The sequence below is a fragment of the Panthera pardus genome, unplaced genomic scaffold (genome assembly GCF_024362965.1).
Source record: "Panthera pardus isolate Hobbes unplaced genomic scaffold, ASM2436296v1 HiC_scaffold_6, whole genome shotgun sequence".
NCBI lineage: Eukaryota > Metazoa > Chordata > Mammalia > Carnivora > Felidae > Panthera > Panthera pardus.
This window is the reverse complement of record NW_026526991.1, coordinates 62857304-62871754: the sequence shown is the minus strand read 5'-3', so window position 1 is coordinate 62871754 and position 14451 is coordinate 62857304. Positions and strand designations below refer to the sequence as shown.

General features: G+C 54.3%; 1 protein-coding gene across 1 annotated transcript; it reads right to left on the bottom strand.

The window, feature by feature from the left end:
- Positions 1-1059: 1059 nt before the first annotated feature.
- KRT82 (keratin 82) lies at positions 1060-13018 on the bottom strand. The gene is made up of 9 exons (XM_019419444.2): positions 12577-13018; positions 10396-10604; positions 8049-8109; positions 7272-7367; positions 6750-6914; positions 4864-4989; positions 3098-3318; positions 2843-2874; positions 1060-2297 (listed from the first exon to the last, which is right to left on the bottom strand). The coding sequence occupies exons 1-9, from the start codon at positions 12979-12981 to the stop codon at positions 2056-2058; spliced, it is 1557 nt and encodes a 518-aa protein (XP_019274989.2). The 5' UTR covers positions 12982-13018; the 3' UTR covers positions 1060-2055.
- Positions 13019-14451: the final 1433 nt, after the last annotated feature.

Genomic DNA, 14451 nt, shown 5'->3' with positions numbered 1-14451 from the left:
CCCTGCTGTGGGCTCTAGGAACTGTATCTACCCTGTCTGCTGAGTAAGTCAACCCTGACTGGAGCTGTCTTGCTCATCACCGTGTCACCAGCACCCCTGGGTGGCCTGACCCATAGCAGGTGATTCCTAAGTGTGTATTGAAGGAATGAAAAAGTGAATGAACGTGTTCTCTTGAATATGCTGCCCTACGCTTTCACCCAGGCTCTATCCTTACAATCTTCTCTGTGAACGTCTCTCTTGACCCCCTTTCTGGGCATGATCATTAGTTGTCTTTTCTTGTTTCCATGCTCGTTGCCTCTCATTATCTATGACTCCTCAATGAGGTCAAGAGTCCCTCCAGGGTTAAGAGAGTGTCTTAGTCACCTCTGTATCACCAGCTTCTAATGCAGGGGTTGGCACAGAATAGATGCTCTGCATGGGGCTGTGGGGAAAGGGCAGCTGCACCCTAACACTCAGGAGAGGGGATTGTGGTGGGGGGATTGTTCCAGGGCATGAGTGAGTCAGCAGGAAGGGTTTGGGGGCCCCACAGAGGGTGGAAATGCTAACACCAAGCCTCAGCTCCGGGTCTTAGGGCTCCTTAGGAGGGAGAGGAGACTAGGCGGTCCTCCCCACTGGGTGGGCTGCTGCCCATCCGCACTGCTGTCCCCAGGCCATCACTTGATCTGCACAGAGACTGGTTCAGGATGGGGCGGGGCACAGAGCCCAAGGCTTGGAGGCCACTGAGTGTAGCTATGATAGGGGCCCACAGGCTTTCTCTAGGAGGTGTGCAGGCGACCATGTGGTGAGGAAGCCTATGTGCACAAGGCCATGGTTTTCAACAAGGCAAGTGACTCACAGCCTATAGGGGTGGGATATGCCGGTTTTAAATGTGATTTGTGTGGATCCACCTTTATTCCACAGGCTACTCGCAAATTATTCATAGGTAGCTTTTCCGTTTGTATAATAGCCTTGGTTCCCACTCCCAAGCCTCCCAGCACCCAGACCCCAAAGGCTGCTCATTGGTTCCCCTTCAGCCTTCTTGTACCCCACAGGGCAAAGGGAATAATCCTGATTCCTGCCGCCTGTGAACAGTCCATTTATTGGGAACAGACAAACCCAGAGGCTCATGGCAGAGGTGGTGTCTCCCTAGATGGGTGATGCTACTGCCTGATGCAGCACTAGGGGCCTCTGGGGAGAGGGGGTCAGCACAACCCCTTGTGACAGCCCCTGAGCCAAAGCCTCCAAGTTTCTGGGCAGCCCCACATCACCGTAGCCAGGAAAACACATTTATAACAGACCCAAAGCAAGAGGACCTAAGGGGAGAAGGAGCAGGACTGGAGGTAGATGGGGTGGTGGGGGGGAGGGCTATATACAGAAGGTGGGGGAAGGGCTTGTCCTTGACTCTTGTCGAGTCAAGAGGTCTTGACTCTCTCCGTCTAGTAAGTATTCCTTGTTCCCTTGCCCTTGTTCTAGACATTTCCCTGCCCATCAGCTGCCGATGTGGTTCAGGAAAAAAATGTATTTTCATAGTGTGAGTTTAGCACACACGGGCAGGTAAATCTACTGCCCTAAAGAACCCCCTCTTGATTCTGTGTACCAGAGAGGACCGTTGACAGGTCTGGAGTGATCCTGAAATGCTGGCACTTGGCTTTGGAATTCAGAATGGGAGATTTGGGGGTGCCTCTTTTTGATAATTGCGACAGTGCATGTGTTAGCTGGGGGTTAAAAGAAGTTCTCTTTTCTTAAGTGCGTGAGAGCCAGAGGTAAGGGAGGTGGGGAAGTTCCAGGGATAGGGGGTGGGAGACTGGCTTTGTAGGGAATCTTCCAGGGGATAGTCCACAAAGCAGAACTTTTATGTGTCCACCCCCAAGGCCTAGCTCAGGTTCTGCACATAGCCAAGTGAAAGGTGACCCTTAAAGATACCCAAGGGGCGGCTTCCAGTGTGAAAACAGGAGGGAAACGTGTGTTCAATACAGGAAGGGGTTTAGGAATATCCTTGTCTTCAGCTGATCGGTGGACAACATCCAGGCTGGGGGCTAGCGCCCTGTCACTGGGCTTGCAGCTTCTGGGGCAATGCTAACACTTGTGGTGGGAGGAGCCGCACCCAGCCCCCAGCTTCATGCCAGAACTCCTCCCGCTCACACAGCCCAGTAGCCCCTGGGGCTCGCAGGGGATGTAGAGTTCACCGGTGCCCACGACGCTGCAGCCCCCGCTGCTCTTGAGGACACTGGTGCCCCCCGGGCAGTATTCGGTCCTCAGCACGGGTGTGTTGACCACACACGGCTCGTAGAGGACCGCGCCTTTGGAGCTGCTCACGGCTGTGGGAACAGAGAAGGATGCTCAGGGTCCTGCACTGGGTGGCTGGAAGGGCGTTGCCCTAGACCAGGCCATGCTCCCCACCTGCTGCCACTCACCAATAAGGACACCCCCGTGCCAGCCACCGACTTCCCACTCTAGCCATAAAAAGTGCTTAGCCTTCTGCCTCTTCCCCTTCTGCCCCCCTTCTGCCTCTCCTTGTTTCCCAAAGCCTTGGCCTCCACTTCATGCTGTCAGTTTCTACTTGTCTGAGCCTGCTTCAGAACTATTTCCTCCATAGAGGCGTCTCCTTGTCATGATGGTTCCTGGCAGCGTCTGGGTCCCAAAGCACCGAGGCCCTGCTGCATATCAGCTCCTACTTCTGACTCCCGAAGACTTGGACAGTCCTGAAGTAGAGCTTCTGTCCACCCAGGAGCTCCTGGCAGACAGAGCCCTTCCTTGGGGGTGGGGGAAGCACTCTGAAGTCTGGGCAGGACAGTGGTCTGTCCTTGTTGGGTTGATCAGCCCCCACAACCCCAGAGCTCCACAGGAGTGCTGGTCTACTCACAGATATTCACCGGCCCAATGCCTTCACACAGCCTGGAGTGGAAAGAAGAAGGCACAAGGTCACTGCATCACAGAGAACAAAGTCAATGAATGTGGGGCACCCCTCTCCTGCCCCCACTGTGGACTATGTTAAGGAGAAGGGCCTGTGGATTATGCACTGTCTCGGATGTTCCCTGACTAGCAGGACGCGCAATCGTAGCCCCAGCGACCAGAGGGCGGGGGAACACGTAGTCCACGGTGCTTCGCCTTGACTAACCTGTGCTCCTCGCCCTCCAGCAGCCGCCTGTAGGTGGCGATCTCGATGTCCAGGCCCAGCTTGGAGTTCATCACCTCCTGGTACTCCTTGAGCAGGCAGGCCATGTCCTGCTTGGCCTTCTGCAAGGCCTCTTCCAGCCCTGCCAGCTTGCACTTGGCGTCACTGAGGGCCGCCTCGCCCTGCTGCTCTGCCTGGGTCACCGCGGCCTCCAGCTTGCAGCGCTGGGGGAGCGGGCACAGAAAGGCGTTACTGGGGGCCCCTGGAGCCTGAGGCTGACTTTTGGAAGGACAGGGAGAACATGGCCATTGTGAGATAATAAAACATATGTATATTGGTCTCTGCCCCAGTTCCTGGTGCAAAACTCCTAAATCCTCGCAATTTCCCATGTGATAAGAGCATTAGGAACATCCTTTGTTCTAATACTTGGTCTTTGACCCTTGGTTCTGACACAGAATTCCCGAGTCCCTTGGAATTCCTGGATGAGAGCAATGTCTTTTGTTCTAATGAGGTGACTCTGGGTGGGTCCTGGATGGCTCCTGGATAGGGGGTTGGTCACCAGAAAGACCAAGCCATGATTAGAAGCTTAGAATTTCCAGCCCCACTCCCCCCTGCCTTCACTGGAGAAGGGAGAGGGGTTGGAAATGCAGTTAATAATGGATCATGCTTACGAGAGGAGGCTTCCATAAAAGTCCCCGAAGTATGGGGTTCACGCAGCTTCCAGGTTGGTGTACGTGAGGAGGTATAGGGAGCATCACGTGCCCAGAGAGGAGCACAGAAGCTCTGGATCCTTCCCACCTCCCTCCCTTGCCCTGTGCGTCTCTTCCCTCTGGATGTTCATCTGTATTCTTTGTCATATCCTTTTATACCAACTGCTAAACATAAGCAAGCTGTTTTCTTGAGTTCTGTGAGCCACTCTAGCAAATGAATGGAACCTGAAGAGGGGGTCATGGGAACCTCCGAGTTACAGCTGATGGATCAGAAGCACAGGGGACAACCTGGACCCACAATCAGCATCTGAAACAAGGGCAGTTGTGTGGGACTGAGCCCTAACCCTGTGGGATCTGACCCTCTCTCCAGGTAGGTAGTGTCAGAGTTGAATGGAACTGTTGGGCACTAGCTGGGGTGGCTGAATTGGCTGTGAGAGCAACTTCATGCATGTGGGAGTAATGTGACAGTAAAAGGGACACACAGGAGGAGGAGGGAGGTTTCCTTCTCAGTCATGGTGATGTGCCAGATTCACAGCTGCTGTGCATTTCGTCTTAGGATTGTGACAGCTGAACTCCAGAGAACTGGGGCCAGTTCCATCTATAACACCTCAAGGATATCCGAGCGAATTCTTAGAGGCTAATAGATTTGGAGTGTCTGGCTGGTCTTCACCAGCCTAGGAGAATGGAGTGGGGCCACGTGTATGGACTCCTGGGAGTCATGAATTGTAGGATCCTAGGACTGGAGACTTTGGGTAGGGAGGGGCCATGGCGAGCATCTTTTCTAAGCCCCCATCTAGTGAAGCACCCTTGCTATTTCATCTGTGACCAAAGGCTGCCTAGCCTATGCTGGGAACTCGCTGTTTCCCGAGGCTGTTCCTGCTGTCGGTCAGCTTTCATGGAAAGGGCTTGTTCCCTCTTAAGCGAGGGTGGCACAAGTTCATGGCCTCTTTGAGATGCTCCCAGGGAGAGTGGACCCACCCCCCCCCCACCCCGCCCCCCCGACCAGCCAGCAGGGCAGCCTCTAACGGGGGTCTGGAAACAAGATCTTTCTGGCCTCACCTGGGCTTTCACGGTCTCAGTTTCTTGCTGAAGCCGCTGGATCAGCTTGTTCATTTCCAGGATCTCGTTCTTACGGTTGCGGAGATTGTCACAGTGGGTCCCCGCTGTCAGCCGCAGCTCCTCATACTGCCGGGACCGGGGAGGTCAGAATGCCACAACACCCACCCTGTAGCGCCTCACAGCCCCCCTTCTCACTGTCCTGAGTCTCTCCAGTGGTTTCCTAGCTCAGGGCTCTCTGGATTCTTATGCTTGCTCTCTCCCCCATTCCTTTTTCCATTTCTGGCCCTTTTCTGGGCTTCTCCTTATTTCCTTCCCCAGCCTTGAACCTTCAGCCTTATTAAATGCTTCTCCAAGCTCTCCTTTTCTCTCTTTAGCTGTTCTGTGGCTCATCTTCCCCCCACCCCGGGGGTCTGCTGAGGGCTCCTTCCCTATTAGATTTCCCTCTGGACCTGAGAAGGGGTTTCTGTGCTCAGCCTGGGATGCCTAACACATCTGGGAGTGAGGACAGACCACCAAGGTGAGTACTTTTGTCTATTCTCCTTCAAAACAATTGAAGACGAAATGCAATATTACTTCCTACTTTGGCTTAACATTTTTTTTTTAAACCTATGCAACTCTGAATTCAATTTCTGAATAATGTCTTATCGACTACACCTATAGATTAAAAAAGCAGCCAACTTTAGATTTTCTGCACATAATGGATGGGAGCATTTTGCATAGAGAAGGCAAAACAAGTGATAAGCACATATCACTCTCTTTTGGCTCTTTTGTTGTTTGGCTGTTGTGACAAAGCCCGCAGCTGTCTAAAAAATATCCACTCTCCTCTTCTTCAAGCAGAACTCTCCTTTTGTTTGGGGTGGCAGTGAGCCCAGTTAAGAGAGTATTTCTTGGCCCTTTCATAATCAATTCTATGGGTAATACTTTCAGGAAAGCTGTTTAAAGTGAGAGATGACTCATTCAGCATGCTTCTTTTGCTGTGTGCTTTTTCCTCCTTGGAATGAACATGTGAAGTTAGCACTACGGCAGCCTTCTTGGGACATGAGGCAACAGTGAGGATTAAAGCCATGTTAAGGGTGGCAGCATAAAAAGCTAGAAGGAGCTTGTGTTCCTGATGGCAACATAGAGCCTCCGTGTCACCTGTGGATGGTCTATTTCTGTAACCTCTTTGAGGACAGGGATGGTGTGACTCTTAGCATCATCCTGGTGCCACGTGCCTCAGTAACGCCATGGCACACATCACCATCTAACGTACATCCACTGTACTTACTCACCTCATTTCTTGTCTGCACCCGCCACCCCGCCCCTGCCTCTGGGATGAATGTGACATGAAGGCAGGGATTGCTGTCTATTCTGTTCTCTGCTGGAATCCAGCATCTAGAGCAGTGCATGGCAATAAAGTTACTACATGAATAAATGAGTGAATGAGTGCGTGGTGCCTTTCTCAGACAGGGCAGGTGAGAAAGACATGAAAATATTTGTGGAGTCAAGTTGCCCTTGGGGGCATCCCCTTCCCTCCCAGCCAGCCCCTAATTCCCTAAGTCTGGGGCCGCCTTAATGACGGCTCCTGCCCTGCCATTAGTGCCCACAGCCCCTCTTTGCAGTCATTGCCAATTAGCGTTTCTTGAATGCTGCTTAGAGGAACATTGCAGTAGGTCCGTGGGTGGGTAAAGCTGGGGTGCGCTGACACCCTGATGACAGGCCTGGGCTGTCTGTGGGGTCCCCTCCCACACGCTCTGCAGGGCCCTGGCCTGGGGCCTGGCAGGAACAACAGGAACTGGGTTTATGGGATTCCCTCTGCCTTCATTATCTCCTCACTCACTTCCTGGGGGAGAGGGGGTCTGGGGTCCCCCAGCCCCACCCCCGGCCTCGCCCTGCCTGGGCCTCACCCGGCTCTGGTACCAGGCCTCGGCTTCAGCTTTGCTGCGGCTGGCGATGTCGTCATACTGGGCCTTGATCTCAGCCACGATGCCATTCACATCCAGATCCCGGCTGTTGTCCATCTTCACGGTGACGGAGGTCTCTGAGATCTGAGACTGCAGCAGGTAGATCTCCTGGGGGTAGGGGCCCCAGATGGGAATGTGTGAGCGTTTTGAGGATAAAGGTGGGGGCGGGGGAGAGGTGGAAGCAACTCTGATCCTCCCATAGCAGATTTGCACAGCCCTTTGAAAGGCTGTCCCGAGCCTTCTATCACCGACGTGTTCCTTGTTCCCCTTCTAGTTACGTAGACCTAAGAGCCAAGGTCTCGGCCCTGTGTCTTCTGGGGGTCTCATAAGCTGTCTGCTTGATTCCTCCCCATCTTACTTTGGAGTCAGCTAGCCCGGTGCCGTCCCTGCTGGAGCTCCCCTACTCTGTCCTGCCCATGGAACTGGCCCCGACTGAGCACCTGCGGGCAGCGGGGCTGTGGGTACCTCCTCATACAGGCCTTTCAGGAAGTCGATCTCCTGGAGCAGAGCCTCCACGTTGGTCTCCAGATCAGCCTTTATCAGGAAGGCTGTGTCCACGTCCTGCAGCCAGAGCAGTGACAGCCATAACCTGGGGCCGGGGGAACATGCGAAGGCCACCCCGTCCACCAACTGGGCCACCTCCCAGGCAAGCTGGTGGCAGTGTGGGATCCATGTGTAGGCCCACGTGGAAGTGAAAAGGGGACAGAGCCAAGGATAGGGGGAGGGGTCCCAGTCCCAGGACCCCATGCCTGGGCCCGGCACCCTGAGGGTGAAGGATTTGAGGGAGTGCATTTTGAAGGAGCCCTGAATGCAGCTTCTCAAAGCCCACCGTGCAGGGCATGGGCCATAAAGTACCTAGGCATCTGTCTGAAAAACCATCACTATTGTTTTTATCTTTTGTGGTTAGAGGCAGAGTTCTTGTTTTGCTTTTGATTTGGCATTCGCCATATCTCCAGCTTCTTGGGCAGGTGTAGACACAACCCTTAGCCAGGTTGGGCCCCCATGAGTTGGGAGGTGGAGGCCAGGTCAATCTCTGCCCTTCTGCAAGAAGTGGGTGGGGGCTGGCCTTCCTCTTTCCCAGGGTCACTGGGGATGGCCCCCGGGGGCTGAGGGATGAGAGACCCTGTTGGGGGTGGGTGGGTGGGCTGCAGGCATGTTTGGACACGGTCAGGGGCCGAGTGTGGCAAGGCCGGCTGGGCCAGCTCCGGGGGCCTTCTCTCTCCCTGTGCCGCCCTCCCTCACCTTCTTCAAGGCGACAAACTCGTTCTCAGCACAAGGCCGCAAGGAGAGTTCCTCTTCGTACCTGGCGGGTGAGCAGGAAGAAATGTTTTAGTCTGTCTTGGGGCCGTTTGGAAGCCGCCTGGGCATCCAGCCTGAGGGAGGGGGACTTTGGGACAGATCTGCCTCCACTGGCTTAATCCCCTAAGGAACCGCCAGGTCCAGTCCCTGTCACTGGACACCTCTGGCTCTTCCAGCCACTCAGAACAGATGGTTGTTATCATAGCCTCTTTTTAGCCACTTTGCATGTTTACTTCCTTCCCTGCTCCCCAGTAGCCTGTTCCTATGATCAGTCATCTTCTGGGAAGTCCTTCTTAAGGCTACCTGCATTCTGTCTTGCTGCTAAGGAAGCCCACTTTGTCCCAGAGTTGTTTCCTCTGGGAAGGTGGTGCAGACTGGGCTGTCTGCTGCTGGTTCTGCTGTCCTCTCTCAGTTGTTCTGAGGGTTGGCTACAGTCACTGAAATTGCAGCCGACCCGGGGCCCCTCCCCTCCAGGAGAGTTCGGAGCCTGGCCTCTACCTGCAGCTCATTTGCAGAGGTAGCAATGACCCACTTACCAGAGCTGGAGAGACAGCCTGACCTTTTCCTCTAGGCTCCCAGAGAGCTCCTCGCCCACTCAGTGCCCCCCTGGGCAGTGGAATCAGGGTTAGGTTCAGTCTGGCTGGAATGACTCAGTCTGATGAGCGACACTGATCCATTAAAAGCTTCACGTTGCTTCCTGACGCCCATCCTTCCTTTTGGTGGCAGAGCTTGGCCTTAGCACGGCCACCGGAAGCTGGAGTCTGCTGCCTGGGTGTGAGCCCCAGCTCAGTCAGGTGCTAGTCATGTGATTTGGGGTAAGGGACTTGGCCTCTTGGTGCCTCTCATTCATCACGTACAGCAAGAGAGGAACACTTGTGCGGCCTCATAGAGCTGCTGTGAGTTAACACCATTTAACTCCTCCTATGCTTCCCCACCTTCCCAATCCAAAGTCTTCATCCTGTGATGCAAACCATGTCTCCTGACCATCTTGTGTCTTACCCACCGAGAAAGGCACTGCTCCTGCTGAGAGGGCTGGCCTTGCCATGTCCCACCTGTCACAGTCTGCTTGAGTTGTCCTGTGTCACTTGGCACACTCTGGTCCTCCTATCACCTGCTCCTGTCCCTTCCCCTTCCCTAGGGTCTACTTTGGACTCCCATTTTGGAAGACCCAACTGGAATGAAACTTCATCAAGGCCCCAAGCAAATGGCACCTTCTCTGGGAAGCTTCCCTGGGCCCTGCCTGCTCTCTCACTCTCTGGGTATTCCTCTCTCTTTCTGCCTTGTACCCTGTTGTTGCTGTGGGTGGGGGTGCATGGGGATCTGTGCCGGACTGGGGTATCATGAGGGAAGGAGCCAGATCAGCACAGCATCTGGCACCAAGTAAGCATATGACTGACACTTGTAGCACAAGTGTCCCCCATGTGGCTCCGTTCCACTGATCCACATCCCTTAGGAACCATTGCTCTGAGCGTATTTTCACCGCCTCTTGTCTATGGAAATGTGTCTCTCTCAACCCCCCTCCACCCAACATGTGGTCCCATGGGACCCTAGACCTGGATAGACCCACCTAGGACCCGTGAGGCAGTTTATCTGGGCCTCAAGCCTCTTGCGGGCATTGGACCTAGTAGCCTGCAAACCCTTAATTAACATCTGCTTCTCAGCTGCCTTCTCCTGTGAGTCAGGCCAGGAGCTGCCCTCAGGGAGGGCGAGTGTAGCAGGTCTACATAACCTTGACCACAAGAACTGGGGACGTGGAGCCCCGATGGGTGGTGGCTTCCAGCTGTGGGCAGGAAGTCCGGGAGCTGAGCGTCGGGGAGTGAGAGGAACTGTGGGCTGCGTTAGCTTGGATGTGGTCCGAAGAGATGCCGAGAGGGGCCTATCAGGGGGAAGGGACAGCGGGAGGAAAAGTTTGGAGGGAAGAGGGTTTGGGGGCCTGTTCGGGGAATAAGAAGTAGTTCCGGATCTGAATGGGGACTGATGGAAGATAAGGCAGGACGAGTGGTAGAACAGAGCCCTGAAACGCGGGAAGAAGGCAGGAGAAAGAGCTTGTATCACATAGACGTGAGGAGGGCCTAACTGAGGGAAGGTGGCGGGAAGGGTGGTGAAGGCAAACACATTTCAGAGCTTCTGCCGTGTCTAAATGCCCTGCCTGTCTTACCCACTGCACTGTTCCTCCACCTAATCAACTAAGCTTTAGGCTTCTCATCTTGTGGATGGGGAAACTGAGGCCCAGGTGGTTTATGTAGCTTGCTCCAGGTCCCCTGGCAGGGTGAAAGTGGGCCATACTCACTTTTTCTTGTAGCTTTCCAGCGCGTCCTGCAGGCTGCCGAGCTCTGACTCTAGCCTGGCCCGGTCCCCCGCCACAAAGTCCAGCTGCCTCCGCAGGGTGCTGATGTAGTTCTCAAAGATGGGCTCTATATTGCTCTGGCAGCACCTCTGTTGCTGCATGAAGTTCCACTTGGTCTCCAGCAGCTTGTTCTTCTGCTCCAGGAATCGCACCTGTAGTCAAGAACAGGCTATCACTGGAGAGCAGGGAGCCTGGGGACCACGGCTGGGAGAGAGTAAGCGGTGGTGGTGGGGTGGATGGGCGGTGGGATCAGCGTGTGCTCTTACTCCCAACACACTGCTGCCAGTGTGCTAACATTTTCAGATGAGGCTCTCCGCGTAGACTGGCACCACAGCATATCTCCATCTCTCCCCTGCCTCGGGGAGCTTATGGGACACCCCCCCCCACCTTCCACCCAGGGGTTGCATATTGTCATGGGAGGGCTACTGTCCCAAGAGGCCTGGGACAGGTCCCCCTTCCAGCCCTGCCTGCCTATCTCCCACTAGCCTGGTAACCTTGGCTGAGACATCCTGGTCCTAAGCTTCCTGCTTGGTATTGTATATGGGAAGCACTTCAGAAATCTTCCTACTAATGTCAGCTGGTGACATTATGCTTCGGAGTTCAGGCTTTCTTTGGTCACAGCCCAGGGGCACTCAGGGAGGTCAGATTAAAGGCTTCGTTCTAGGGCTCTAAGCTCTTTTCCCCGACTCTGCTGCACCCTGCATGGCTGCATCCAAAAAGTGTCCCTGTCACAGCAATGGGGAGATCTGCTGGCTCAGCTTCTCCCTTTCGGTGGCTTGGAAACCAAGATTAGTAGGAGCTGGGTGAGCTGATCACTGCCACCCCATTAGCCATTGGCAGAGGGAACACGGCATCCAATCCTCAAAAGAAACCTGCAGAGGAAGAAATGTTGCCCTACTTCTGGTCACCGGACCTACAGAAGGTAGAGTGATGTTGCTGAAGCTCAGAGCCCAGAACCTAAGGAGCTTTAAAGATAAAATTGTAAGTGTAACAGTTCCCATTTACTGAAATAAGTTTCTTTTTGGAGCACTTTTATGTGTATTACCACCTTTGATTCTCCACCATCACGGCCCCCTTCCCTGCTGGGCAGCAAGGGCCCTGAGGCTGGGAAGTGAGAGGTTTGCACGGGGCCTCAGGGGGTCAGGTGGGAGTAGGGCCGACACCAGGGCCCTGGCCTCCCGACTGCTGACCCAGGATTCTTTGCCCTACACGTTGGGGTCAGCAGAAACGCTGGCTCAGCCCCTGGCATGTATCGTCATCCCGAGAGCCTCCCTGGGGTATGCGGACAGGTACGGAGGCAGCTGCATGAACTTCCACTTGGTCAGTTCAGTGCCTTTCAAAGGCAGCACACCATTATTCCCTGTAGTCTTCTAGAGCTGTGGCTTTGAGGACGAAAGAGACAAGGCTTTGGTGACAGCTAGCTCCCTGTGTTCCCAGCTCTGACTTCTCCGTCTTCTCCTCACCCTGGGCCTTTGCTGGTGGTAAATCCAGGCCCAAGGGTCTCGCGCCAGCTCAGGCACTCAGAGGACAGCTCTCTTGTATTTTTCGTAAATTTTATGTTTATTTATTTTTAAGAGAGAGTGTGAGAGAGAGACACACACACAGAGTGTGAGCAGGGGAGGGACAGAAAGAGAGTGAGACACAGAATCCAAAGCAGGCTCCAGGCTCGGAGCTGTCAGCACAGAGCCCAGGATGGGGCTTGAACCCATGAACTGGGAGATCATGCCCTAAGGCGAAGTCAGATGGTTAACCGACTGGGCCACCCACGTGCCCCAGAAGGTGGCTCTATTGTTAAAGCCTCATCTACCTCCTTGGTTTTTCTTTTCAGTATCTGTCATTGTTTGGAAGTTCCTCTTGTAGTCTGACCTCAGGCAGCCTTGGTGATGTTACCAGATAATATTCAGAGACAGAAATGACATCGTGAAAAAAGAACGAGCGAGCAGGCAGAGATGTCTAGTGCTGAGCCTGATCTAAGCAGCTTTCAACGATTAGCGGTCATACAGTTCAGGAGAGCCAATCAATCAACTGTGGCTTCTCCATCACCGGTCTGTCCCTGCCTGCCTGGACCTGACACAAGGTGCTCTCTGCATCCCACAGCCCCAGAGTGTGGGGCCTGCCTATTACCTTGTTGATGAAGGATGCAAAGCGGCTATTCAGGCACTTGATCTGCTCCTTCTCATCCCTCTTCACCCTCTGCACGGCCGGGTCGATCTCCAGCTCGAGCGGGACCAGCAGGCTCTCGTTGATGGTGACGGGGGCGATGCAGGCTGAGGGCCCACAGGCGGCCCCCGTGCGGTAGCCGAAGCCAGGCAGGCCACACCTGGAGGCAACCCGGGGCCTCCCGAAGCCCACGTTGCACAGACTCCGGGAGCCCAGACAGCCCAGGGCACGGAGGCCCCCCCCACCCCCGGGCCGGCACGGCCCCTGGCTCACTGCGTAGTGGGTGACCATCCGGGGAAGGACAGCTGAGCACGAGCTGAAGCTCCGGCTGCCACACCTGGAACCCTGCTGGAAGGAGCGGCACGACATGGCGGGACAGAGGCAGAAAGGTGGCTGGCCCAGAGAGCGGGTGGTGCGAGTTACCAAGTCAGCCCAGCTTCTGCCCTTTTATTTGGTGGGAGATGGAGGGCTGGGCAGGGTCAAAGCCCAAACCACCATTAACAGGTTTATAAGCTTGGGCTGTTGGCAGCAGCTAAGTACCAAGGTGGATAATTAGGGTAGCAGAGAGCAAAGGGAGGGAGCCAGTGGGCAGTGCTGGTGTCCCCTTTCCTCGTTTATGGGGGTGATGAAAGGGGCCAGCCAGACAGACGGTGGGCATATTGGGTGTCTCAGCCTCAAGGAAAGGGAGAGTTGGGACTTTACGTCACTTCATGGTATATGTGGGGGATGAATTATACCCTCCGGTTGCCCCAGGACTAGAGGCCAAATTAACTATGCTTGGGGATGCTCTATTTCCCCAAGGCTGCTTTTCTGCTTCTCTGCTCATGTGCAAGGCTCATCATGGGCTCCTAGGTGATCCTAGAGGCTTTCTGGGAGGGAGGATTTGGGGTGGGGGAAGCCTCCACAAACAGGCTCAGGCCAGGTGGGTACTGGTTCCGACTCAGTGCCACGAGGGCTCCTGACATTGACTCTTGTCTTTGGGCCCATTTAGTTAAAAAAAAAAAAAAAGCCTACAGGGGACTCCAGAGGAGATGTTTTGTGCTTGAGGAGGGGAGAGGAAGGGATGCTCTCCCCAAGAATCTCTGGGCCCTCAAGGACGCATTGTGGTCAACCATCAGATCAATACTATTGTGTCACTACTCTTTTGCCTTTTCTCCTCACCCCATCCCTGGCCTCCCTGAGGTAGACCAGAGTCTGTTCTGGCCTGAGGACATTTCTGGGGACATTTGTTGCCCTCAGGAATTGTTCAGGTGGATGCGGGATACAGGCTTTCTCCCCAGCACCCAGGTCACAGCTCTTTGGAGATGTTTGAAATGCCCCCCGATTCTCTTCCTTCCTCCCTTTCTGTCAGTTCCATCAGTGAGACCTCCGCTGGGGCCAGCTGTCTTTCCCTCCCTCACTGGCTGTTCTCCAGGTCAAAATCAAGCCAACAATAATAATAGCAACTTATTGGGTGCTTACTGTGTGCTGGGACCACCATAAGCCTTACATCCATTATCTCATTTAATTGTATGATGACGTCGTGAAGCAGTTTCTGCTTTACTGATGAGGAAAGTAAGGAGCCGAGTGATTAAAGGACTTAATTAAAGTACCCCAAACCACACAGCTTATCTGTGGTAGGCAGGGATTCGATCCTATTCTTTCTGACATCACCATGCTCTGCTGCTCTGGTGGAGAGAAGCCTGGTTAAGAATGGGGGTCTCCTGGGGCACCTGGGTGGCTCAGTCAATTAAGTGTCCCACTCTTGATTTCGGTTCAGGTCATGATCTCAGTTTGTGAGTTCAAGCCCCTCATGGGAGCTCTGTGTTGACAGCATGGAGTCTGCTTGGGATTTTCTCT

Excerpts from the sequence above, each read along its gene's own strand:
- KRT82 (XM_019419444.2), bottom strand. The coding sequence starts at position 12,981 with ATGTCGTGCCGCTCCTTCCAGCAGGGTTCCAGGTGTGGCAGCCGGAGC. Across the intron at positions 4,990-6,749 it reads AGGCCTGGTACCAGAGCCGG|TATGAGGAGCTGCGGCTGAC; the intron begins GTGAGGCCCAGG and ends CGGTCCCGGCAG. Across the intron at positions 2,298-2,842 it reads CATTGGGCCGGTGAATATCT|CCGTGAGCAGCTCCAAAGGC; the intron begins GTGAGTAGACCA and ends CTGTTCCCACAG.